Source organism: Hemicordylus capensis, chromosome 1 (assembly GCF_027244095.1).
Source record: "Hemicordylus capensis ecotype Gifberg chromosome 1, rHemCap1.1.pri, whole genome shotgun sequence".
In the NCBI taxonomy this organism is placed as follows: Eukaryota; Metazoa; Chordata; class Lepidosauria; order Squamata; family Cordylidae; genus Hemicordylus; species Hemicordylus capensis.
In genome coordinates, this window is record NC_069657.1 from 333,810,988 (window position 1) to 333,838,949 (window position 27,962).

At 47.0% G+C, this 27,962-nt stretch overlaps 1 protein-coding gene across 5 annotated transcripts in view; it reads right to left on the reverse strand.

The window, feature by feature from the left end:
* Positions 1–27,962, reverse strand: part of FYN (FYN proto-oncogene, Src family tyrosine kinase) — a 191,683-nt gene that overhangs the window by 52,977 nt on the left and 110,744 nt on the right. For 4 of the 5 annotated variants that reach the window (XM_053306399.1, XM_053306653.1, XM_053306486.1 and 1 more), the window contains one exon: positions 1,653–1,910. In XM_053306399.1, coding sequence (XP_053162374.1) covers positions 1,653–1,899 — 247 coding nt within the window. In that variant the 5' untranslated portion in view covers positions 1,900–1,910. Of the gene's footprint in view, positions 1–1,652; positions 1,911–8,388; positions 8,493–27,962 lie in introns of those variants that run through there. The other variant, XM_053306563.1, reaches the window with a different exon arrangement.

Below are 27,962 nucleotides of genomic sequence, written 5' to 3' on the forward strand. Positions count from 1 at the left end.
GGATCATGGAAGAAATCAATCCAGAATTTTTACTCAAGGCACAAATGACCAGGCTCAAACTATCATATACCAGACACATTATGCAAAAACCCAGTTCCTTTGAGAAGTCTATAATGCTGGGAAAATTTGAAGGCAAGAGAAGAAGAGGATGGCCAGCAGTAAGGTGGATGGACTCAATTACTTCAGCAATGAATGCACCACTGAGCGACCTTAAAGGTCAAGTTGTAGACAGATCACCCTGGAGAATCTATCTATGTGGTTGCTAAGAGTTGACACCAACTTGACGGCACTTAATCAATCAATCAATGGACCAATAGATTTCATTGCCTCTCTCATTTCCTCCTGAACTTTAATAGGGGGTTGTAGCTGTTCAGTATACATAGTCATACACTTCACTAAATTTCCTTCAATAGCCAGAATAAGCGCCTTGGTTTGTGCAACTCTTCCTTCATGTTTTTCTTTCATATGTTTTGCCTAGGGTTTCAGTTGATCTTTATCATATTGCATATCAGCTAAATGCTCTCTAAACCTTTTTAACAGGGATCTCCCTAATAGATAATTCCTCACATACAATCTGATACACTGTTCCTTTAACTTGGCAGCAACCCTCCTCCTCCTCACAAATCAAACATTACCTCATCTTACATTTACTATCATAAAGTCTAGATGACCAAATGCTGTTTTAAAGTCATGGGTGCAGTGCAAATTACATTAACTTTCAAACCATGGTTTTTCAAAATCTTTTTTGTTTGTCCGATAAATCTGTCAGTCACATATGGAATTTTAAGTACAGGTAACCCTTTCTCAAATGTTATTTTCTTAGATTGATCCATTGGAAGTTTGTAACCATTCCTTCTAATGCTTCAGTTTTTCTCTTAGAGAACTCCACCTGCTCACCCAATGAAACCCCCCTGGTTCTCTGTATCAAAGAGCTAACTGTAAAGAACAAACTTTAATCTTTAATCACCTGCAGATGTGCTGACTTTCTGTTCATTATCAACTCTTTCTTTGCTTATTTTCTATACCATCTGGTCTCGATACCACCCTCTTTAAATCAAATTTCTGTGTTAAGGAATAGTAACCATCCACCCTGACCATCTGGCTGTTCTCTCATCAATTTACAGTCCCCAGTCTATTCAATTCCATATACACATAATCCATGTGATCTGCAGTCTCTATAATACTCAGAATGTCATCAATACATCTCTTATACAGAACGATGTTTTGATTGAAACATCTTTTCTTTATTGAAAAAAAATCACTGATAATGATTGGACATTGAAATGTGTTTGCTCAATTTCGAAGATCTTTTTAAAAAAACTGTACACATTAAAGCGATTTAAGAATTTTGTCTAAATAATCAATATTGTCACTGGAGTTCTTTGTGAACAATAACCAGTTAATTGGCTTTAAACACAATGATGCAGAGGACCTTCAACAATACAAGGCTAATGGCTGACATCCTGACTAAATTTACTCAAGACAGTCCCATTGAATTTAAAAGGGCAAGTAAGCCATGCCCAGCTTGTCCTTTAAATTTCAATGAGACTTCCTCAAATAAATTTAGTCAGGATGTCAGCTGATATTCTTAACTAAAGAGAATTCCCAATATGTTTTAAAACAAGTTAAAGGAAGCACTTAAAATTATTTACCTGTTCCTCCTCTCGTGCGCAGGGTCCCAGTATGTGAAGAGGAGTTGACACCACCAAAGACGGTCAACCCCTGTCCTCCAGCTGTGGGGAAGTTGTTGTAGTTTGGAATTGAAGTCACACCAAAGCCTGGATAGTGCTGGGGGGTGGGATCTGTCCCATAGCGATAGCCTGAGCTCTGGTTTAAACTGCCATCCCTCTCATCTGTCAGTTTTGTTGCTTCTTTATCCTTACATTGCACACAGCCCATTATCCAAAATCCTGCAATAAATTAAGAAGGAAATAGGTTTGTTTGTTTATATTTTTACATTTATATCCCGCTCTTCCTCCAAGGAGCTCAGAGCGGTGCATGTGGTTATGTTTATCCTCACAACAAGGCTGTGAGGTAGGTTAGGTTGAGAGATGCACGACTGGCCCAGAGTCACCCGCTGAGCTTCATGGCTGAATGGAGATTTGAACTCAGGTCTTCCCTGAACTAGTCCAACATTCTGACCACGATGCCATGCTGGCTCTTGTTGCTGTTTCATGTGGAAGCTAACACATTTCACTAATGATATAGCACATAAGCAGTTACACCTACCAGCCGGCAACTAAGGAATGAAAATTCTCTTTGGGGCACATCAGCAGCAAGTACCTACAAAGGGGTGGCTCATTAATGAGTGAAGAGAGGCGATGGCCTCAGGTGGTAACTGTGCCCTGGGGCAGTGAGTGTAGCGATCTCACCCAATGGACGTTGCCTTGCTGCTCCTTGCCATCCCTTGTTTGTACCCACCCACTTTCTAGCCCAGACATGCTGCACTTTGCTAGCTACCTGGATGGCTTCCTTCCTTCGTTCCTTCCTTCATTTATTTATTCAGTTTCTATACCGTCCTTCCAAAAATGGCTCAGGACAGTTTACACAGAGAAATAACAAATAAATAAGATGGATCCCTATCTTCGAAGGGCTCACAATCTAAAAAGAAACATTAGCAGCAGTCACTGGAGCTACTGTGCTGGGGGTGGATAGGGCCAGTTACTCTCCCCCTGCTAAATAAAGAGAATCACCACATTAAAAGGTGCCTCTTTGCCAAGTTAGCAGGGATAACTTGAGCTTTAGCTGCTCAGTGAGAAAGAGAAAGGAAACCATCCAAGCAGTGAGCGAACCACTTGCAACCTGGCCAATGGGTAGCATGTGCACTGCTGTCGGCCGTGCCCTCTGATGCCAGCATGTTGGCATCAGGGGGAACGGTTGGCATTAGGGTGTGTAGCCAGCAGCTTCTTGGTATTGCCTTAGGTAGCACCAGCACTCCAGCTGGCACTATAGATAAAGGTAAAAGACTTTTTTTACCTGGAAAAAGAGAAACTTCTTCACTGTTCTGTTTGGAGCTTCTGCTTCAAATCAGAAACACAGGTGGTCTATACAGTAGATTAGTTTAAAAGATATGTCCCCCTTTTTGCATTATTCAAGTGTGATTCCAAGTCCTTTTGCTTACTGAAATGTGGGCAAGCACAAGGACAAACTATGGACCAACACAGGACAGAGTCTCTTACAAACTGTTCATAGGATTTGAAAGTATCTTTGAACCCCAGGATTTTAAGTCTCTCTCTAACTTGTGTCAGATTATCGGAATTTCTTATTAAGGTTTTCTTTGTATAGCTGTAGCTCATTTTAAAGTTTTTATAGTAAATGCTTGCATTTAAGACTTTGTATTTCTGAAGACAGAAATCTGACATGCTCTTGTTTCCAGTTTGGAAAATATGGTTCACAAACCACTAAGCTTTTAGTTGCTTATCACACTTACTCAGCGTCTTTCCATCAACCCCACTTTAAAAAATTCCCCACAGTGAGCAAGCTACAAGTAGGGCAGGTGGGGGGGCGGGGGGCGGGGCGGGAGATAATCAAGCTTTTCAGACAAGCATATTTGCTTTAACAGATATGATGAAGTGATTTGATAAAAGCTTTAACAGATACATTAGTTATGAAGTAACTGCCTGACTTGGACAAGCTGAGAGCAGAACAGACACCACCAGTTCCAGATTTCTGGATGTACAAAGGCAAGATTCTCTGAGTGGGCTCTTTGGATATGAGAGATGGGCTCCTTGGCCTTTCCTGAGTCTCCCCCCCCCCCGGCTTGCTTGCATTCTCCCCACCTTGAGATGCTGATGGCGGAAACTACTGCTCCTCTTTTTCACCATTGTCATGGCTGCCTGCCATCATCTCATGCTGAGGGAGCAAGCAAGCAGTGCCAAAGAATGGGAAGAGGGAGAGAGCAGCTGCAGAGATGTGTCTCCTCTATTTCAGATTGCATCGTGTGGGCAGAGCAGGGACATTCTGCCCACATGTGCAACAGTGTGCGTGTAGCGGAACTGGAGGAGTTGTGCACAGTCACATCTTCACAGTCTCTCTCACACATGCACTCCAGTAGTCAGGATGTCAGCCACTAAGAATAGTTGTGGAAGAAGGCTGGCATGAAGTGGATCAGGAGCTGGAAGCCATTTTGCAGTCCTTTTACCAGCAACTGCTTCGAGAGAGACAGATGCTGGTTTTCTAAATGTACATCTCCTCTATATACAGTGTATTCAGAGCTGCAGTGCTTTATTTTCCACATGCAGTATACGATCCATGCTCAGAACTATCCTGAAATCATCAAAGCTTTGTGGAAGCCTTGATGAGCATGTGTGGATTTGGCCCTCCATCCCACCCTCCTTCACCAGATTACTCAGTTGTCCTAATTTTGTATCATGCAAAAAACATTCTTTGCTGGGGCTTTAGCCCTGTTACATCATTGACCCATCATGCTTACATCATAGCCCACCACTGACCTATCGAGAGGCTTCTGCACAGGGTTAGAGGGGAGCAGCACATTGTGTCTTCAAACTGAAGATTTTGTATATGTCCCTTGTTTGAAAGTCACAATTCTACAACAAAACCAATGGATTCATCTGTGACATTTCCCCACTGGGCTTTGTCCCATCTCTATTAACAGTGCTTTAAAGATATTTGAGAACCCTTCCAAATCTGAATTTAGCAAGGATGTGCTTTATTGTAGAGGAAGGGAAGGATATGACCCTAAATGTTTTATTCACATGCTGAGCCAACACAAAAGTGAATTATTAACTGTAAGTTGCCAAAGGGGGGGAAAGGAAAAGAAAAGAGAAAAAGAAAGCAACTATTCAGAAATGAGTGCCTAACGAACAAGCAACTTGGAAAACGATGTCAACAATGAATCTGTACAGAGGCCTTTCACACTGTAAAACAACACCACAAAAAACCCACCCCCACCACCAGATGGTTAAGAGAAGTATTAGTGACATCAGTACAATGGATAGTTCTTAAATGAATGGATTATAGCCAATTTCTTTCTTTCCCCACTTCTTTGCTGATGTGTATTTTCGGTAAGAGGAATGGGGAGGAGTGGATGGAAAAGTTTGATGGAGAGGTTATTTCCCTTTCCATTGTCCTTTTCAACTTGGCTCCAGTGTCTGGGCAGTGCACGTATAAAGGCTGCTTGATTGCAGGACCATGTAAGATGTGACAGAGGGTGTAACCTACATGTTTCTTTTCAAGCCAAGACTTTGAAAAGTTGCCCATTTGTTCTTGAAGACACTAACTATGCATGATATCACTGGTTGCTTAGTTAAGATTCAAGAGAAAATACAAGCACATTGCTGGACTTGATTCAAAATGACTCTAGGGTTTTTGTAGATAATTTTAAATACATCTTCCATTCAGTAGTAGTACCACAGCTCCAAACAACCAGAAGGCAAAAATCTAGTTTCTCTTTTATCACAACACATCTCAAACCTTCATCACAATGAATACAGACATTCATGATTTTGGAAAGCTAGATGCATACTTAGGACAAAAATGATGATCTCATTCAACAAAATCTGGAAATTATTTACACCAACCCCCTTGGAGATTTAAGTCCAACATTACATGTTTAACTTGCAGCAACAGTATAGCTCTATTAGATGATGTATTTCTTCCTCAAATGTTTGGGTAGCCAAGTCATATGGTAGTTTTATAATTTGTCACTGGTGTTACAAGAAAATGGAGTAAAATAGCTGAGTCTTGATCTACTTCTCCCAAGCAAAATGATGCTTTTAAAATAAAGCAAATGGACATTTATAGGAATGATTAAACTGTCATTCTGAGGTTAATCAACTCTTGTTTACTTTGGAAGAAACAATTCCTGCCCACAACTTGTTGAAGTTACAGTGCTAAATGACAGATGGTGTCCTTATGCAAGAATAAATGTACACAAGTAAGTTCAGTGAAAGGAATGAATGGGAAGGAAGTTTAACATAGTATGTTTATACTGAAAAAGAATAATAAATAATGTTTAAACAGAAATAAAGGGACTGTGGTTAGCAATATAGTGACAACTTTAAAACTCGCTCCAGAAGAAAAGCTCAACATTGAGGAAAATAGCAACATATGACCTCTGCTAAGAGACCCTGATCCCAACCAAACTCATGTAGCTTATTTGCTTATGCCATAAGCATAGTAGTCAGTGTATCATTTTATTCTGTGACCTTGAGCTGTGTCTTCACAATGCACATTGGCGCAAAAAGTATAGAGTAAGAAAAAAAAATGCTCTGCTTGTTTCTTAACTTACTATGCTATTGATTCATCTATGAAAGCTTCAGTGAAACTTTTTAAGTCAATGGTGGACATAAAACTAAACTCTGAGCTACAAAAGTCCATCTGGCCCAGCATCCTGTTCCCACAGTGGCCAATCAGATGTCTTTGGGAAATCCGAAATGGGACATGTAGGCAAAATAGCCCTCTCCTGTTGTTATTTCCAACAACTAGTACTCAGAACTCTTGTCTTGCTCTATGTAATTGTTGTGCACATGGCACAAACAAAAGACAGATTTTAAATATTAAAGATAGTTGTTATTTTGGTACTTAAATAAATAAAATGGTTCAGTAAGGGAAAAATAATTTTCTAGACCTTTTTGATCTTGCAGCATGGGCTAGAACCCGTTAAATAAATGTTTATAAACTCTTCTATTTGCTTTCCACCCACTCACTATGCTAATCAGTTTTGCATGGAAGAAAGAACTGTCAAATAGGTGAATCCAGCAGGATTCTTGCTTTGATGCAAAACTCCAAACAGATTCAAGATATAATCATGGCTTGTCTCAGACATAATGGACAATGATGGTTTCCTACTATGTGAATGAGGCTCTGCAAACCATGAACTTACAGGCTTTCTCCTCCTTCATGTATGAGAGGAAAAGAGGGGAAGTTTTTTCTTACTCTTTGGAGTAAACCACAAGTCTGCAATATCCTGTGTGGATTGCATTGCTTGGTGGCAGGAGATTTACACCTTAGATGCACAACTTATGCACAACACCCTCCAGGTGTTGTTGGACTACAACTCCAATCATTCTTAGCCATAGTAGCCAATAGAGATGGGAGTTGTAGTCCAACAGCACCTGGAAGGCCAATATTATGCAGCCCTGCCTTAGATGGAGAAACTAGGTCCTGAAACCATAGCATGATCATTATTTGTTCTCCTTTATGACTGATTCAAGAAAACCACAGTTCCCTGAGTTAACACATATCACAGAACATTTACTCTTGGTTCTATGGTTTACTTCAAAGCAATAATAAAAGCATTCCCTTTCCTCTCCTGTGCAAAGAGGGGAGGGGGGAGTAGAGGCACTCTTACCCTTGAACCTTGGGGCCCCAGTCCGTGGCCTCCAGGGTCCAGGGGGGCCTCCTGCTGCCACCCCAACCCGAGCCCTGCTGCTGACCCATGGCACCAAACTGTGGCATCAAAAACTTCAATAATTCTAGCCACCATGTGCATGGCCGGGGTTTGTGGGGTGAGCTGAGCCCCCACCCCTGCGGTGGTGGCAGGCAGAGCAGGAGGGGCTGCTGGGCCTGACCATTCGGCCCAGCAGCCCTTGAGAATGGTGAGGCGTTCCAGTGTACCTGGCAGTTAGAACAGAGTGTTGCAAGCCTGTGACATTGTTCCTGCTCCACTTGCTGCCGCCACCACCATGTGGGTGGGCAAGGCCTTCTCAGTTCACCCCTATCCCCAGCTGTGCACATTGTGGCTAGAATCACTGAAGTTTTCGGCACTGCTATTCGGTGCCATGGGGTGGTGGTGGTTCTGAAGCCCTTCCGGTCCGGGCACCAAAATTACCTAGGTGCGCCCCTGGTGTGTGTGTGGGGAGCTAGGGGAGGTTCTTTCATAAGCTGAGGTGAGGCGAGATGGCTGCTTAGAGTGGCAGATTTATAGTGGGGAGGTAGTTTCCCACTACATCTGAATGATGTCATTGCTATGTGCAATGTTCATGGGGACCTAGTTTCCCCCAGAGAAAGCAGGGCTCAAATATCTTAATCCGCGTACCCAAGTGCCTCTCACCCAGGCATGGTAGAAGTACTGACTGAGGCCTGAGCAACACTGTGGCAGTGGTGGAGTCCACAGAACGTTTTCAGTTCATATAAGGTGCACAGTTACTGCATATGCTTACAAGTTCCCTGCCTCCAAACAATACCATTAATACAGGATATCAGGCCACAGATCAATACACACACAGTCCAGTCTACAACGATGTTACAAGCACAATGCTTGAATGAAAGGAGAATTCAGAGCAGATAACTGACGGTGGGATAGCTCCAGATGACATGTCAAGTAACATATATAACACACAGGAGCTATTCACACGAGCAGAAAACAGGGTGACCCCCTGCAAACAACTTTAACTCTATTTCAAGCCTCACAGCAAACACACGTACATTTGGTGAAGCCTTGGCAGTGAACAGGAAAGACTGATGACCAACTTTTACAGGGTTCTTCAGGGCAGTCAGCCACAGCTTGCAATGTTGGTCCTCCAGCCCCCTGAGTGGCCTGGGGGGATCACATGACCCAAGGAGACTACTCTGAGGGCTCCAAGCTGTAAGCACTCTGATTGGTAGCCTCAGTTAACCCTTTCCTGGCAACTGCAGCACTATCAAAGGCACTGAACTCCATCCTGATGCCCGAAGCTCCCTGCCCACAACAAGGCAGGGACAGGAGAGAGAAGAGGGCAGCTGCAGCTGCCAGCCAGCCCCAAGGGAAGAGTCTCACACACACACACCTCAACACACTCCCCAGATCCAGGAGGGACACAGCAGATGCCCCCCGGAGCAATTGCCAGATGCTGGTGTGAGTAGTTGCCAGATCCCCCCATAAGTAGCCCAGGCACAAGGCACACTCCGTACACAGTACAGCAGCATGGTTTGGGAAGGCAGAAGGGGGAATCTTCCCCTTGCCCCCCCCCACTGTATAGTGTGTGTAGAAGGTAAAAGGGAGAACACCCCTTGCCCCCCCCCCCACTGCTGCCGTAGCCAAGTGGCGGCTCTGCCTCCCTATCAGTTTGCCACTGTCACCCCTTGCCAGCCTCCCAAATAACATGACAGTCAATCTGCAACCCATTTTGGGCCTGTGTGTGTGCACAGAGGCCATTCGTGTTACCAGGCGAGTGGGCATAGGAGGGTGGGCATGTGGGGGAGGGTGTTTCCATCACCCATCTGCCCTGATGCTGCCACTTGCCACTCTTGCAGTGCCAGCAGGGTGGGAGAGTGAGTGGCAAAGTGTTGCCCACACCTGGGCACTGCTACCCTCTGCATCTTGATGATGGTGCAGAGGATGGGCGGGTGGGTGCCGTGTCACACCCAGGCAAATTGGGCACCTGGATTGCCACCGCTGTGGTCTGCCAGCCCAGCCTGGAAGCGAGCACGACAGCGGGCTGAACCACTGGGAGCCTCTGGAGGTGGGATGTGCGGTGGGGCTTGTAGTGCTTTGGGAAGGGGCTCTCCTGCCTGCGGGAAGGTGGGCCAGCCGTCCCACCCACGCCCTGCCTGTTGGAAACCTTGTCGGACCCACCCGGAGCATGCGTGGTCTGCCTGGGAAGGACGGCACCAGGAAGGGGAGAGCAGCAGCCCCATCACCAGTGCAGTTTCCACCTGGAAAGGGCAAGGGTGCTGTTGCCCTTGCCTTGGCGGTGGGTGGGTGGGGAAGCATCTCCTCTGAGGCAGCAGATGGAAGGAGGAACCGGCGGAGCCCAGAGCGGTGTACTACTTCCTTAAGTTCCTCCTCACAACAACCCTGTGAAGTAGGTTAGGCTGAGAGAGAAGTGACTGGCCCAGAGTCACCCAGCAAGTATCATGGCTGAATGGGGATTTGAACTTGGGTCTCTCCGGTCCTAGTCCAGCACTCCAACCACTACACCACGCTGCAGGCAAGGGCAGCTGCAAGCAAGGGCAGGGACACTCCTGCTTTTGTCCAGTGACTTGCAGGGGACAAGAAGGAGCACAAAAATCCCCATTCAGCCATGATACTTGCTGGGTGACTCTCGGCCAGTCACTTCACTCTCAGCCTGACCTACTTCACAGGGTTGTTGTGAGGAGGAACTTGAGTATGTAGTACACTGCTCTGGGCTCCTTGGAGGAAGAGTGGGATATCTATATTATTAATTCTCCAAGACGGGCCATGCTTGGGGACGTGGTAGAAAGGAGGCGATTGGCTGACAGAGGGGGAGAGAGTCCCAGAGCAGCAGGGAGTTTTGCAGGGTGGCTGGAAAGCAGTTTGACAGTTGGCTCGGGGTGCCATGAAGCAGCAGGGAGCTCGGAGGCTGGGGGTGGCTTCAGGAGCTGGACAGTTGGCTGTGGGGGCTGTGGGCGGCAAGCGGTTGGCTGAGCTGCGCCATGAAGCGGCAGGGAGCTCGGAGGCTGTCAGGCGAGCGGGCGACAGTCCCTGGTAGTGGCAGGGGGAAGCAAGGACTGCGAGACAGAGATAGAAAGAAGGAGGACAGAGAGCGTGAGCGAGAGCCTTGTGGGGGGCGGCGAGAGCGAGCGAGAGCCTTGTGGGGGGCGGCGAGAGCGGGCGAGAGCCTTGTGGGGGGCGGCGAGAGCGGGCGAGAGCGAGCGAGAGCCTTGTGGGGGGGCGGCGAGAGCGAGCGAGAGCCTTGTGGGGGGCGGCGAGAGCGAGCGAGAGCCTTGTGGGGGCAGCGAGAGCGAGCGAGAGCCTTGTGGGGGGCGGCGAGAGCGAGCGAGAGCCTTGTGGGGGGCGGCGAGAGCGGGCGAGAGCGAGCGAGAGCCTTGTGGGGGGCGGCGAGAGCGGGCGAGAGCGAGCGAGAGCCTTGTGGGGGGCGGCGAGAGCGGGCGAGAGCGAGCGAGAGCCTTGTGGGGGGCGGCGAGAGCGGGCGAGAGCGAGCGAGAGCCTTGTGGGGGGCGGCGAGATCGAGCAAGAGCCTTGTGGGGGCGGCGAGAGCGAGCGAGAGCGTTGTGGGGGCGGCGAGAGCGAGCGAGAGCGTTGTGGGGGCGGCGAGAGCGAGCGAGAGCGTTGTGGGGGCGGCGAGAGCGAAGCGAGAGCCTTGTGGGGGGCGGCGAGAGCGAAGCGAGAGCCTTGTGGGGGGCGGCGAGAGCGAAGCGAGAGCCTTGTGGGGGGCGGCGAGAGCGAAGCGAGAGCCTTGTGGGGGCGGCGAGAGCGAAGCGAGAGCCTTGTGGGGCGGCGAGAGCGAGCGAGAGCGTTGTGGGGCGGCGAGAGCGAGCGAGAGCGTTGTGGGGCGGCGAGAGCGAGCGAGAGCGTTGTGGGGGCGGCGAGAGCGAGCGAGAGAGTTGTGGGGGTGGCGAGAGCGAGCGAGAGAGTTGTGGGGCGGCGAGAGCGAGCGAGAGCGTTGGGGGGGCGGCGAGAGCGTTGTGGGGCGGCGAGAGCGAGCGAGAGCGTTGTTGGGGCAGCGAGAGCGAGTGAGAGCGTTGTGGAGGTGGGATGCCACAGGCTCAGTGCACGACCTCACAGATGCTCTGTGCAGGGTCAGCTAGTAAAATGTAAAATGAATGAATAGTATGACATATGTGTCTGTGCAACTATTCCCCTTAGGCGATGGGCCTGCTATAGGAAGAAGGGTTTGAGCTCCCTGCCTGGCATCTCCAGGTCAGGCTGAGTGGGAATCCCACCTGAGAGCCTCGGGAAGCCACTGCCAGTCTGTGTAGACAGTACTAAGCTCAATGGTCTGACTTAGTGAAAGGCAGCTTACTATGTTCATATTTTCCCTTGGGCTCATTTGCAAGGTGCCTGCCACTTTAAGGAAGTTTGAGTGAGTGCTCAGAGCTGTTGCTGGATGGGCTTTCGCCAAGTGTTAAACTGCTTGCTTTGCAGCCCACTCTGGTACTCAGGCTCTATGGTAGTTCCATATAGGCAGCATTCTGCAGCGTTCCAAGGCTTCACACGAGTACTGGAAGGGGGTAGGCAACCTCCCCTGCTTTCTAAACCTGGTTTTAGAGGAATGGCTGGGAACTGGGTGACCCTCTTTTGACAGAACCCTGTTTGAGAGCTTGCCGAGGTTTCACACGGTAGTGCTAACCCTGCCTTCAGACCTCAAGCCCTGTTTTTGCTGGTCGTGAGAATAACCTCACAAAGTGATGGTGCTGCTTTCATATTCAGTGGGAGCAGGAATATTTCTATTCTACAAGCACAGCTTCTCTCCAGTCTCTCCCTTGTGTTTCTTTTTAGACTGGGAGCCCCTTTAGGACAGGGAGTCATCTTTTTATCATTGATTTTACTATGTAAACTGCTTTGAGAACTTTTGTTTAAAAGTGGCATATAAATATCCACGGCATAGCAGCAGCCGCAGCAAGAAACTAAATACTTAGAAGATACTATTGAAAACTAGCTTGACCAGCGCAGAGCATCTGCACACTAGCAGATTGCTCTTCTTACCTCTCGCCACAGTCCCCTCACTCCACAGACCTCCCCATTCTCACGTGTCAAACTATGGGAGAAGTTGGAGGCCTCCTCCATTGACCGGCGTCTGCTATATCTTCTTTGCACCCTGCATCTGGACACTTCACTCAAGGTAAGATGTAGCCTGCAAGACCACTTCACAAGACCTGTACCAACTCAGAAGAGTGTCATACAAGGATGCATTCTGGCCCCACGCCTATTCAATTTCTACATTAACTCTATGGTGGGCCAGCTCAACAATCCAGATTTCCACCCTCCTAAGCTCATGGGGAGACACATTGCCATCCTGTTATATGCGGATGATGCAGCCATCCTCTCAAGGACCCCCATTGGCCTTAGAAGAGCACTGAAGGCCCTAATGTTGTACTGCAAGGAGGACAGCCTGGAAATACCACAAAACTAAAACCATGGCCTTTGCCAGGAGGCCCAAGATCCACTCCTGGAGGATCGAGAGACATGAGATTGAGCAAGTTGCACATTTCAAATACTTGGGAGTAGTTTTTCATTCTGGTGGCTCTAGAAAAGCTCATGGAGAACACGTGGCAATAAATGCCTAGAGAAGGTCCTCTGCCATTCTCCAATTCCTGCGGACAATAGGAGGCCATTATCTACCCATGGTTCTTGAACTGTTCATAGCCAAGCCACTAATTCAACTCCTCTATGGTGTACAACTGTGCCCTTTTCCCAATATTGTGACTCTGAAACGTGTACAATCTAAATTCCTGAGAGCAGCACTCTGGGTTCCAAGATGTCTCTCCAATGCCGCTTTGCACCTGGAGACAGGTCTGATCAAGATTATCATTTAAGGGAATGAACATTTTTTAGAGTATTGAAAATACTTTCTGTTGTCTCTACACTTAGACTGGTTGTACTGGTATCTGAGTCCATCAAATCTTTTAAATCTTTGAAAGTAAGATTTTGGAGCAGAGGAAGAAGTGAAAGTTTTAACTGTGAATTGAGACTTTTTCATTCATTTCATCTGTTTGAGAACTAAAGAGATCTTCTCCATTGAAGGAGAGCTCTTCAAAATTGTCTCATGTCTAGATAGAGAGAGGATGGATGGAGTCAGGCATTTGTCAACTTAACTGTAAGTTGAGGTTGAGGTTGATGGTCATGCTGATGTCAGCGATGGTGGGCAAATCTAGAGCGAGGTGGATGGTCAATGGGCTGTCAATGAGCAAATCCCAAGGGAAGTATTCACAACAGCGATTGAGAAGGAATGGAGCTAGGAAGCGCTTGGCCGCTGAAGATACCGAGCATGCTCTGTGTGCGAAGGGCAGAGCCTCAGTGCTTTGAGGAGCTTGAAATCCTTCCACAGGGACTATTGCACAGGCACAAAGCCCATATTGTGAAGGATACTGGATCACTACTAAGATAAGATAATTTAAGAAACCGAGGCAGTCCACAGACTATAGGTCAAGTCACATATATGATTATATGGTCAAAGAATTAAGCACCTAGAAAAAACTTTTACCCACTTTACAGATGGGAAATAGTGAGATTGTGAAAAGACTTGCCCAAGCAAGCCAATGAATGCACAGCAATGCACAGCACCCAAGCATAACTAATCCAAAAGCCAGCAAGAAGCAGAAAGAGATAGGCTTGGGAAACCATGGTTTGGTGATATAGGAACAAGTCTTGTGTTAGCATGTTTCCCCCTCTCTCCACATACTTTGCTTCAATTAATTGCTTTTGTTTTAGCACAAACACTAGTTTGTCACGATCCTCTCTAATAAAACGCTTGGTGTCCGTCCGTGGACGGACACCAAGCGTGTGTCCGTGCCTCCCTGGAATGTTCTGAGCATGCGCGGAGCGCATGCTCAGAACAGTCCGAGGAAGACACGACCGCCAACACCCGGCGGCCATGATGAGCCGCGGCGACAAGGCCATGATGAGCCGCGGCGACAAGGCCATGATGAGCCGCGGCGACAAGGCAGAGGCCCCGGGCAGCGGAGGGCCCGGCCGCAGCCGTGGGTGGCGGCGGTGGGTGGCGGGTCCGCCGGGGCCGCAGTGGCGGTGGGTGGAGGGCCCGCCGGAGCCGTGGGTGGCCGGCCCGGCCGGAGACGCGGGCCGTGATGGGTGGCGGGAGGGGGAATGGCGGCGGGGTCCAGACTGGCCCAGGGAGACGGAGGCCGGGCCCGGGGGCGAGCGAAGGCCGCTGCCACCGCCGTTGCCGCCGAAGTCGCTCCCTCCCTCCCAACTTTCGTAACCACCTTACCCCGGCCCATGACAGTGGAGGAAAGACAGACCTCAACTGAAGAGGGAGAGAGGAGCTCACAAGTAGTGCTCCTCCCTCTGCAAAGGCTCTGCCCGAACTGGCGCTTTAGGCGGAAAGGATGCAAGAGGCGTCCTTTCCGCCCCAAGCGCCAGTTCGGGAAGAGGCTTTGCAGAGGGAGGAGCACTGCTTGCGAGCTCCTCTCTCCCTCTTCAGTTGAGGTCTGTCTTTCCTCCACTGTCACGGGCCGGGGTAAGGTGGTTACAAAAGTTGGGAGGGAGGGAGGGAGGGTGCGACTTCGGCGGCAACGGCGGCGGCAGTATTTTTTAAAAAAAACAACAATAAAGGAGAGAGGAAAAAGCTAGGGCCCGTTATTATAACAGGCTTCAAAATACTATAGGAAATAACAAACAGGAAATTTTTGCTCTCCCTTCTGACTGGAACAGCAAACCATGTTTTGAAGCTGGTTTGCAGGACAAGCGCAGATTTGGATGTAAAAGCAAATTATGGTTTCTGCAAAAAAATAAAAAAATAAATAAAAATAAACCTGAGGGGCAAAAGAAGGGCACAAACACAAGTCCCTCCCATGGTTTGGCACTATGTGAAAGTGGCCCTAGGGCACATGATCTAGGACAAAGAACAATAGACCAAGAATGAACATCAGGAACAAACCCAGTTGATCACCATCTTGCCTAAAGCTATTGGATATCTGTCACAAAACTGGCCTATTTTGGACCAAACATTGTGATTTATGAAACTATCCTATGTTATGTATGTACAGAATAAACTCTCAGACAGAAGCTGAAGAAACAAGGCAGCTAAAGGGGAAAAGGTTTTTTGTTAAAGCATTCCTTAAGAAAAAATGCACTAGTAGAAAGGCTAGTACATTGATCAAGAGGAGGAAATATCTTGCAGAAAAATCTAGGAAGCTATCTTCCTAATTGTTTTATTCAAAGCTCCCCATACATGTTCTTGCATCAATATACTATATATTTTTTTAAACCTAGGATATATTCACCACAAGCTGAAAAGAAACAGGAAAGTCAGTGTTCCATCTGGACAGCAGTAGCAAAAACTGACTTCACTTGCTGTGCTTGTTTAAGGAATTGCTGCTGTGGTGGAACTGGCTCAGTGCCCACGAGTCAGGGGGTCACCTGGCAAATCCACAAGAAAACACATTAGCACAAAGTGGCTGTTTGAGCAGGCGTAATCAAAAACTCTCCATTGCAGCAAATGAAAGAGGAGGAGGCTCACCTCCAAGCTCCTAACAAAAGGCCACTTTGCCACTCTTCCCAGTTCCTACAGAGTTTCGTTGCCAGATACTTCTGTGAGTGTTAGGGCCTCCTCTCTCTCTCTCTTTGAAATAGTGAATTCTTTTTCATTCTCTTTGCTTGTACCAGTTTCAGTCAAGGAAGAAAAAAGCAGCGCCAAATGGGGGGAAAGAGAGTGTTTGCAGCAACAGCAGGAGTGTTCCGTATCTACGTTTGATTTGGGGGGTGGTGGTGTAAAAGCAGGCCCTACTGAAATCCATAAGATGAAGTCCATAAGAAGAGGCCAAATTCTGTTTTTTTTTTCAGCTACTGTTTTTTAATTTAATAATAAATGCTTATACAAGCTTTAGATTATAGAAAATTAGCTGACATGAGCTGACAGGACTACTTTATTCTTTAAAAGAACACCGAAGGAAAGCTTGAACAATCCTTTTTGAGCATCCAATTTCGTTGGTGCAGAAATATAAAATCAGTTTGTAAGATATTACTGGTTTCCAGTTCACACTCATGCAGTTCTCAAATTCTGTCTGTAATTTAGAAACTTATCAGGATTTGTTTGAGCTCCAGCCCATTCACCACATTCTTATCAGCTTGGATGGCTTTAAGAGGGGCTTAGACAAATTCCTGGAGGACAGGTCTATCAGTGGCTACTAGTTTTGATGGTTATACACTACCCCCAGGATCAGAGGGAGGATGCCTCCAAATAACAGCTGCAGCACAACATCAGCAGGAGTGGGGGCATCTGGTAGGCCACTATGGAAAATAGGATGCTGGATTGGATAGGCCCTGTGCCTGATCCAGCAAGGCTCTTCTTACGTTCTTATGAGGCTTCTGTTAAGCAAAGATCTCAAAAGGCACACATTTCAACAACAAAAAATATATGAAGGAAGTTTACAAGGTCTTACTCTCCTTTAAAGAAGTTTTCCTTGCTCATTGTTGGTTCATAAAAGATACTTTGGGCCCAACCACATAGTACATAATGAAGCTATTCTCAGTCAGTGAGAAGGGCGGGTCTGCAGGGAGAGCAGGCTTAGTCCGCTCTCCCTTCAGATAAGCAGCCTTCAAACCTTGGGCGGTCAGATTGGCCACCCACCTGACTGCCGGCTCCATCAGGGAGCCAGTGGTGGTTGCGGGTATCAGGTGCCGCCTGGCCCCTGGAAGTTCCAGGATGCCCCATGCACGTGTGTGGGGCAATCTGGAGAGACCCTCGAGGAGGGGAGGATGGCCAGGGCGGCACACGAGCAAAAAATGAGGTTAACAGAGCGCTTGCTCCATTAACCTCATTTAAGGTGAGGGGGAATTAGGCGGGCTAGCTTTCTTGGAATCACTGGGCTTGCCCGCAAGCCCGGTGGTTCTGATGATCAGGAGAAAGTGGGCTAGGTTCCCTTAGCCCGCTTTCTACTGATTGTGGGAACAGCTTCTAAATGTCATTTTAAACAATGGCTGTTTCTCACTGTAGTCCCATTTAAACCAAAAGGATGAGGTAATTTTCCTCATCACATCAGGCAATGTGTTTATCTTTTCTTTTGTAAATAGTAGCTACAGGCTCCCCTGCCACCACAGCTGCCACCAATGGACATTTCCCTCCTGAAGAAAACAGCAGGCACTTCTGACAGGAAACACACCTCTACAGCACATTGATTTGTCTCTCAGAAGTCACCATTTCTGGTAGATCTTGCCTCCCTTGGTGGTGCGAGCCCTCACAGGGACTCATTACTTAATCTCACTTCTTGGGTAATTCATATGGGTTAAGATATTCCATCAAATATTCAAGATCCAGGCCATTTGGGATTTTAAAGGTCAAAACCAGTGCCTTGAATTTGGTCCAGGAACTAGTTAGAAGTTAATGGATATTTTTTCTGTGGGTGTGTGACCCCAAGCAGCTGAGTTTCCATGTTCTGAACCAGATGAAGATTCCAGACCACTCTCAAGCAGTGGTCCCTGTAATCTTTTTTCACTTCTGTGTGGAATGGGTTTTGTTCTGGGCAGCTGTATCAAGGCAGTGAATGCGCACATGCATTCAGAGTGGGGACTTCCTTAAATCAACCTGAGCAGGATCTAAAACTAACTGAGCAGACATAAAAACATTTGTGAGCGCATGTATGTGTGTATGCCTTAGAAGGAACAGTGCCTTCAGGGTGGTTACACACAGAGTGCATTACAGCGTTCAGTAAGTGACCATGGTATGCAATACAGCAGCAAAGTAATACACTCTGGGCCATAGCCACCACCTGGGTACCCAGGAGCAAAGCTGAATCCAGAAGCATTCCTAAGTACAGAGTCAAACAGAACCCAAACCCAGGAACTAGTTTAGATAGCATTTGTTTTTAGTAAACCAGAACTAAATCAGAAACAAAATCTCTTGGTTATCTTGAACTTGAACCTTGAACACTAGATAAACATATCCAAAATGACCAACTAGAAAACCACTGGTATTTAAATATGCCACGATGTATCAGACAAAGCAACCATGATAAAAAGAAACCTATTACTCAGATCAAGATATAATTTAAATAGTATATAGAAAGGCACTGTATAGCATTTAACTATTACCAAGAATCTGGCTGTCTGCCAATGCATTAACTCTAGCAAAAAAGCAACAAAAACCCCTCTTGACAGATTGTATTCTGCAGACTACAGTGTTCTGCAGTTTTCAGAAGTGTTTGGAAGACTATTTGTTCCCACACTGCTAGATACCGAATAATCCAAAACATGCCATAAAAGCCTGGTAAGAACTGAACCTTTAGTAAAAGGTTTCAATAACTGTTAGCAACAAGGAAACAAAGTCAGCACATTTGACTGAAATGTAGAAACATTTTGTTTCAAAGCACCACAAACAGCTCTGCCCAGTAGATATGCAGCCAACATCAGTCCCCCTCACCCACACCCAGGTTACTCTGGAATTTTTCATCAGTGTTCCTGATCCCTTTTGTAGAATGCCCTCTGTTTGGCTCGCCTAATTATTCGAGAGACATTGAGACTATTCACACAATCGCAGAAAATCAAGCTAGCCTCTGCTAGCCTGATTTTCTGCAATCATGTGAACCACCAGGCTTGGCTGCAAGCCTGGTGGTTCTAGAGCGGATAACCCGCTCAAGTGCCCCTCCCCTAAAACCGGGTTTGTGGAGCGAGTGCTCCGCATACCTGGTTTTTTAAATTGTGAGAAGCCACGGCGTGGCTCCGGACCGCAGCTACTCACGAGGACACCCCCGGAAGAGAGGGGAGAAACCACCTCCTGGCTCCAGGGGTCTTGCCAGCATGCCCTGTGTGCTTGCATAGGGCATGCTGGAGCTCCCGGGGGCCGATTGGCCCCCACTCCCCCCAGCCCCCACCGGCTCCGTCACGATCCGGCCACCCAGGGCTCCTGCTGTGATCGTCTGTGGGGAAAGCGGGCTCAGCCCGCTCTCCCCACTCAGCTCACCAAACCGGGTCTCACTTATCATGAGACCCAGCTCATCCCCTACTAACTGGGCAAATAGGCACCTTTTACCGTGGTGATTTTCTTTTATTTAGCAGGGGGAGAGACCCTATCCACCCCCAGCACAGCACCTCCAGTGACAATAGAAAAAACAGGGTTAGGAGATTGCTCGCCTGATCCAGGTGGTACACGTTCACATGCAAAACTGGGCTGGGCCTCCTTAGCCCAATTCTGCACATACGTGTGAATAGTCTCAATATCAGATATTTCACATTCTAAGATGACTAAAATGGAAAATGCAGCAACTGGTGGTTAGTAGCATTCAGTTGAATGTTCAATACGCTGAGTTAGATGTTAGTTATTATTATTATTATTAATTCGATTTCTATACCGCTCTTCCAAAAACGGCTCAGGGTGGTTTACACAGAGAAATAATACATAAATAAGATGGAACCCTGTCCCCAAAAGGCTGACAATCTAAAAAGAAACATAAGATAGACACCAGCAACAGTCACTGGAGGTGCTGTGCTGGGGGTGGATAGGGCCAGTTACTCCCCCCCTGCTAAATAAAGAGAATCACCACTTTAAAAGGTGCCTCTTTGCCAAGTTAGCAGTGGTATATAAAAATTATTTTTAAATTCTCTGACAATTTGTTGTTGTAAATAATACAATCTAGTGCTGGCATCTTATGGGGGGGGTGTGTGCTTTTGGGTCCAGTAGGCTATTCCCCCCTGTGAAAGCCAGCCAGCCAGCCTTCCTTGCTGGCTGCTGCAGCATATTAAAGAGGGGCTGGTACACAGGGCAGGCTTTATCATCTGTTCCCAGGGATGCTGTGCTGTATCTTTAATTATTTTTAAACTGGCAGTTAGAAGAGAACAATGAGGCTGGCTGCCATCCCTCCGTGTGACTCCACCACTGTCCCTCGCCTCAACGTTTCTCTCACACAGTCTCCTTTGCCGGCGTGGCTTGCCTGCCTCTGGCGCGTGCTGCGGCTGCTACCAGCAGGCACCACCACTCTCACGTCAGGCAGAGGGCTGCTGCTGATTTGCCCCAGTCTAGAAGAAGGGGCTGGAGCAGCGCTATGTGCACAGCTGCTCTTCTAAGACCCCCGTCCACTCCAAACACAGACAGTTAAAAAACACCCCCAAACAGATGCTTAGAGAGACTGAGAGAGATGAGACAGAGACATGCAGCAGTATGCTGCTGGGGGCTGCCCGTGTCGATGCTGAGGCCCGGCCGTGCACATGGCCGGGGCCAGGCAGTACGCGATGAGAAGCACATGGGGGCGGCCACTGGCGGCAAGGCTGATCGAGTGGCATGAGGCCTGCACACAGCATTTTTTCTTCTTGGGTGCCCACCGGTGCTTCACCACTGCGGCACTAAACAGAAGCATGATGCTGTGGCCTCCCTGCTGCCACTGGAAGCCCCCGTCCTGCCCGTCCTCCGGCTGCCCGCCCCACCCCCAGCAATACAGGTTTTTTAAAAAGATGTCCAGATTTTAAATTATTATTTAAATAACTTTAATCATGGAACAATTAAGCATATATAATTTTTAAAATCTGTTAACCACATGAACATATATCTTCATATGTATTCATATGTATAAATATAAATATTCATATGTATAAATATAAAGGACAAAAAGAAAAAAATCTAGAAAATCTTTAAAATAATGAATCATTCTTTTCTAATAATATTTAATATCAAAAAACTCATATACATAAACAAGCATGTGTGTGTGTGTATACACACACACAAAAAAAATCAGCAAGAAGTATAAAAGTATACTTGATTCTGAAGTTATTATGAAAATAGAAGTTTCACCTCCAATTTTCTGTATTTTATTTAACATTGATTTCTATCATATAACTGAATAATATATGTAATTATCATCAATATAATATCACTCTTCCAAAGTCAATAAATGGCTTCCACTGCATATACAACACTGGTTTAGTTTGTCTCCCATCTCTTATTTTATTCATTCATTCATCCATCAGTCAATCATATTTCTATACTGCCTGATATAGACATCTCTAGGCAATGTACAAAGTTAAAACATAACAAATGTAAAAACAGTATAAAACTATTAAAATTCATAAAACAGATAAAAACAATCTCAGTAAATAAAAACATTGATATTTAAATCTCAGTTAAAAGCCTGGTAAAACAGGAACGTTTTGAGGGACTTCTTAAAAGCAAGCAGAAAAGGAGATGCTCTTATTTCAACAAGGAGTATATTCCAGAGCCCTGGGGCAGCTACAGAGAAGGACCGGCCGCAAGTCGCCACCAGACGAGCTGGCAGCAACCATAACTGGAGCTCGCCAGAGGATCCTAATAGAAGGCAGGGTTCATGACAGAGAAGGCATTCTCTTAAGTACCCTGGACCCAAGCCGCTGAGGGTTTTATAGGTAATAACCGGCACTTTGTATTTTGTTCGGAAACATATCAGCAGCCAATGCAATTCTTTCAAAATTGGTGTTATATGGTCCCTTTGGATTGTCCCAGAGACCAATCTGTCTGCCATATTCTGTACCAATTGTAGTACAGAACATAGAGTGCAATACAGTAGTCAAATCTAGAGGTTACCAGCATATGTACTCTGTTTTAAGGTCGTTTACCTAAAAAAAGGAAATATCTGGCATATCAACCAAAGTTGATAAAAAGTGCTCCTGGTCACTGCTTCAACCTGAGAAACCAGGGTAAGCTTTAGATCCAGGAGCACTCCCAGACTACATACCTGATATTTCAGGGGGAGTGTAATCCCATCCAGAACAGGCAGATCTAAACCATATCTCAGGTCCTGACCCCCTACATTCAGTATCTCCATCTTACTTGGATTCAAATTTAGTTTGTTAACCCAGTCCACTATTGCCTCCAGGCAAGCATTTATGCCATTTCCTGATGAAGTTGGAATGGAGAAATAGATCTGGGTGTCATCAGCATATTGATAACAACCTACACCAAACCTCCTGATGATTAACATAGATGTTAAAAAGCACTGGAGACAGTATGGAGCCTTCTGGAACTTTAGCTCCTGCTTTGCAGAATAACAGTCTCCAAGTGACACCATCTGGAATCTGCCAGAGAGGCAGGAACAGAACCACTGCAAAACAGTGCAAGCAAAACCCACCTACCTCAACCGACCTAGAAGGATACCATAGTCGATGGTATCGAAAGCCGCCGAGAGATCCAAAAGGATCGGCAGAGTTACCCTCCGAAGCGATTCTCACGACTGCCAAAAAGCGGGCTGAGGAAGCCTAGCCCACTTTTTGGCAGTTGTGTGTTGCCACGGGAGCCGAGCGGCTCCCGGCAGCAAACCGCCCTAACTACCCTTCCCCTTAGCCCAGGTTAGTGGAGCGAGTGCTCCACTAACTGAGGTTAACGGATTATGTGTTGCCGCTGTGTGGCTCTGCACCACAGCAACTCACAAGGAGACTCGTGACCGGGAGGCTAAAAAGCAGCCTCCCGGCTTGGGAGTCTCTCCAGCATCTTCTCCGCATGCAGAGCTTGCTGGAACTTCCAGGAGCCGCACGGGCCCTGAACATGCAAGCCCCCGCCGGCTCCGTAACAGAGCCAGCAGTCGTGTGGGCGGCTGATCTGGCCACCCAGGGCAGACTTGAGGCTCGTCTGCAGGGAGAGCAGGCTAAGCCCGCTCTTCCCGCTTAACCCCATCTGGCGGTTCCCACTGATTGTGGGAACCGCTTCTTGCTCTGTCGACAGCCAATTGGAGATCATCCATCAGGTCAACCAAGGCAGTTTTGCCATAGCTCACCTGAAAGACTGAATGAATCTAGATAATCTGTGCCATCCAAATAGATAATCTGTGCCATCTAGATCCATGGAATGAATCTAGATAATCTGTGCCACCCAAAATTGCCTGGAGCTGAGGGGCAACCACCTGCTCAATCACCTTGCCCAACCAAGGAAGAAACAGATATGTAATCAGCCAACTGCAGGTTTCTGGTCCAAATGCAGGTTTCTTCAAATAAGGTCTAATAATAGCCTCCTTAAGACAAGGAGGCATCCTGCCCTCCCTCAGAGAAGCATTTAAAATATTTACGAGACCATCTCTGATAATGGGACTACCAGATGAAATAAGCCAAGTTGGACAAGGGTCAAGAGAACAGGTCATGAGACGCACAATCTGAGAAGTTTTTCCACATCCTCAGGAGTGACAAACTGAAAGTGATCCAATTCAATCCTACCAGAAGAGTTGCTGTATACCTCTACAACAGACTCCACAATGACTGTGGAGTCTCATACGGCACAAATACATGAGACTGCTTTAGTTCATTTCTTCAATTGTGCTACCTGCCAAATTTAAAGATAACATTTAATTATCTTTTATTTGCCTCCATAGTTTTGAGGTTTTGGAATTCAGATGTTCCAAGTTTGCCTCCTCCATTATTATAACTGTATCATATAGGAAGAAGAACAAGGCTTCTCTTATTATTCTATTAATCAGGAAATATGCACCCTGAAAAGAAATATTTCATGATTTGCACTAAGATGTAGATTTGTTTATTTACAGAACAGACGTATTCTGTTTCCCCAATTTATCTTGCTAGTGAGCCTGTGCATAACTGATGTCTCCCAAATGCTCTCCCAAAAGCTGAATGATCAGGAGGGGCCCACAAGACCTCACACCTCCTCCTCCACTCCCTCATCCCTGGTACAGTCTTGCATCAGACCATTGCTAATCAAAGCCAAACTACCTAAAACCAATACAGAAAGTTTAAAGCATATTTAAAGCTAGTTTAATTCTAAACCATGGTTAGAAATGGTCAACCATAACTCTAAACCAGCATTATGAAGGAGGCAAGGGGAAAACGTGTGTGCGTGTGTACATATGCATTGCACCAAACCCCCAAATAAGACAAGACATGCATAAATGGAGTAAACTAGGGTCACTTTATTAATAAACACAAATTAATTTGCAATGAATTAACTTGCAACAGGGTTATTAACTAAACAGAGTGCAGGTACTCCTCCCCGTGTGAAACAACCTCCTAAAGAGGACAGTCCCCTACCCAAGGGCGAACAGCTGGGTGTTGAAATTGCCAGGTACCAAACTCCTGACATCCTTTCGCCATGTGGATTTTCAACGTCAGCCTACTCAACCCACCACAACCCAAGCCACAAAACTCTGAGTTGGTGAGCAAAGCAAACCCCCTAAAGGGGGCCATTCCTAGTCCTCTGGGCCACAAAACCCTGAATGGCTGTTCCATGGTAACCCCCTTCAGCTCAATGGCCCTCCTGGCAAACAGCTAGGTAATCCTACCTACCCACATCCACACTCCCCTGCCAAAGTGACCAAATTAGCCCTTACAACAGCACCACCCTGAACACAGCCCATGAGAACTCAGTGAGCTGGGTCTCACGATCCGTGAGACCCGGTTTCATTTGGTGAGCAGGGAGGGAGCCCTGGGTGGCCGGATTGGCCAACCACACGATGGCTGGCTCCGAGACGGAGCTGGCAGGGGCTGGGGAGCTTGGGGGCCATGTGGTCCCCGGAAGCCCCAGTATGCCCTGAGGGAGTGCGCAGGGCATACTGGGGAGACCCCCGAGCCAGGAGGCTGCTTTTAAGCCTCCCGGCCGGGGGGTCTACTCATGAGTAGCTGTGCCACGGAGCCGCACCGCGGCTACTCACGAGCAGTTAGTCCGGGTTTGTAGAGTGCTCGCTCCGCAAACCCGGGCTAAGAGGTGGGCTACAGGAGCGGGTTAGCCGCTGCAGAACCACCGGGCTGGGCTGCGAGCCCGGTGGTTCTAACGATCACAAAAATCGGACTAGGATTTTCCTAGCCCAATTTTTGTGATTGTAAGAATAGCCCCAGTGAGAAGTAGGTGACAAAAGGCCATACCCAGCACCAATCATGTGCAGCTTCAAAAATTCCTACTCGGCCCCAATGGCGACTGACCAGCTATCCCCCACTGATTTAGAGGCGGGTGGGTGGGTGCCACTCTGCAGAGCAAAATGTACAGGGAGGAGCCGAGACTGGTCTTTGGGAGCTGTTCTGCCCCTCCCTCAGATTGGCCGAACACAGTCATGTGCTTGGCCCAAACAAGAGGGCGGCCATGCGTGTCACACCCATTGAGGTTGGACACAATCCCAACCCCCATGCAACCATGCAGGCACGAGATTGTAGTTATCTAATGTTCCTGTTTGCTAAATGAATGCCAGAACCTGAGAAGTGTTATGTCTGCACTTTTACCTGTATTCTAGAGGGGTACTTTAGGTGGTTTGCTGCCGAGAGCCCTGTGGCTCCTGTAGCAGCAGACGTGCAGCAGCAGATGACCAGGAGAAATCGGGCTAGGCTCCCTTAGCCTGATTTATCCTGCTCGTGTGAATAGCTTCAGTATATGACAGTTTCCTATGTTCTGATGTTCCTACGCACTCCAAGCATCATACAAAGGTTGGGCTATGCCATTATACTCATGGAGTATCTGTCCCACCAGTATAAAGAGGTATGAGGGTCTCTTGATTCTCAGTGCTCCCTACCACTTGCAAGGGCACCAAGAAACTGACTGCATTACACTCCTTTGCCAAATTTGTTTTTGAGCTTTAGACAAATCTGAAATCTGAGTGAGTTATCAAGGTGGAGTTATCTCAGTATAACGGACAATGTAAAAAAGACCACAAACTTACCTTATGAAAATAGAAGCAATACAACCAAGTGGCACCTGTCACTGGTGTGAAGATGGCATGTTATAAGTTTTTGTTATAGTGGAATGTTTCTAAAGCTTTCCCCCAACCATGTCACCTTCAGGCAGTATTAGCATAACGGCATACTAAGAGCTTCAGCTAGTAAAGTACTTAGTGGCATATAATGGACATGTGTGAGCAAGAAAGAAAGGTCATAGTTTTACTTATCTTAAACTACAATTGTTTTTGCTAAAACTGGTAGAGAAAATAGAGTTAAAGTCTTTGGCAGGATTGGATTCAACTTGCATGGTTGAATTCTAGCAGGTGGACTGGAAGCCATGAGCCAGAACTCCTCTTGAAGGAAGGGGTTTTAGTTATAGAAGTCACCCTTGCTGGCACCCCACCTGCCAGTATGTACATTTGGTTTGCTTCAAGGACACAGTGCAAGCTTTTGTTCTCTTTCCTGTGGGACCATAGCCAGACTGAAGCCAGGGGCTTCAATCCCATCAATGGGTATGGGTGGGTAGTGGCTGTGTGGGAGAGGAGAGGAGTTGTTTGGCCTGTGGCAGCTGCTGTCTCTAGCTCATTTGATTCCTGGACTAAATCCCAGGCAGCACAATAGTAAGTGGCAGCAACTATAAATTCTATCAATAAAACAAACTGAATAAGTGACAATGTACTTTATCTGGAAGCTGAATCACATGTTCTAGCTACTGAAGTTTAATATAAAATATTGTAATAAAATACTTGCCAATTGCCAAGAGGTTTATTAGCTAAGAGAATTTTCTATATGGATGAACTGAAATCTCCAAGGAACAGAAGTTGTAACTTAGAATGTAAAGGTGAATCATTTTTCTTCTTTACAGTCCTTCATGTTTAGAGTTAATATAAAAACAACTTAAAGGTGAGGAGAGGGAGTTGTTGTGTTTTATTCTTGCTTTGTTTTACTTAAGGCTGAACTGGGTGATGCCATCTCAACTCCAATACACCCCAAAAGAATAAACACTTATGAAAATGAGGTGACAAACAACAACACTTATTTTACAGGTTGCAACATAGTTTCAACAGAACTCTTAGCCCGCTCTCCCCGCAGACGACCAGCCAGTCTGCTCTGGGCGGCCGCAGTGGCCACCCACACAACTGCCAGCTCCGTCACGGAGCCCGCTGGGGCTGAGGAATTCGTGGGCCGCGCAGCCCCTGGACGTTCCAGTATGTCCTGTGCGAGTGTGCAAGGCATACTGGAGAGACACCTGAGCTGGGAGGCTGCTTTTAAGCCTCCCGGCCGGGGGTCTACATATAAGTAGCTATGGTGTGGAGCCGAGCCACGGCAACTCATGAGCAAAAACAAAACAAAAACGGGTTTGCGGAGCGCTTGCTCCGCAAACCGAGTTTAAGCGGAGGGTTACTTGAGCGCTCAGGAACCGCCGGGCTCGCAGCAGAGTCTTGTGGTTCGCACGGTTGTAGAAAATTCAAGGAATTTTAAAGGGCAGTTTGGGTTTGGGTGAAGAGAATTCTGAGGAGAAATCAGATGCATTCTTCATCTCAGAGATGTGTCCCTCTGACTGAAGCCAATTAAGACTGGTTTTTTTTTTAAAAGTAGGGAATACAGCATTATTAGCACTGCTCTGTAATTTCAGTCTTGGTCTTAACAAAGTTGTTATAAATGTGTTTAAGTTTACCCTCCAAAACAATGAGGGTATTCTCACGATCACTGGAAAGCGGGCTAAGGAGGCTTAGTCCACTTTCCAGTCATTGTGAGAACCAGTGGGCTCACAGGCGAGCCTGGTGGTTCCCTGGTGGCTAGCCCGCCGAAGTAGCCCTCCTCTTAGCCCAGGTTAGCAGAGTGAGCGCTCCACTAACCCGGGCTTCCTGATCGTGTATTGCCATGGTGTGGCTCCGCAGCACAGCTACACATGAGGAGATCCCCAGTCAGGAGGCTGCAAACAGCCTTCCAGGCTCGGGGGTCTTTCCAGCATGCCCCACACCTCACACAGGGCATCCTGGAACTTCTGGGGGCAGTGCGCCCCTGATCCCCA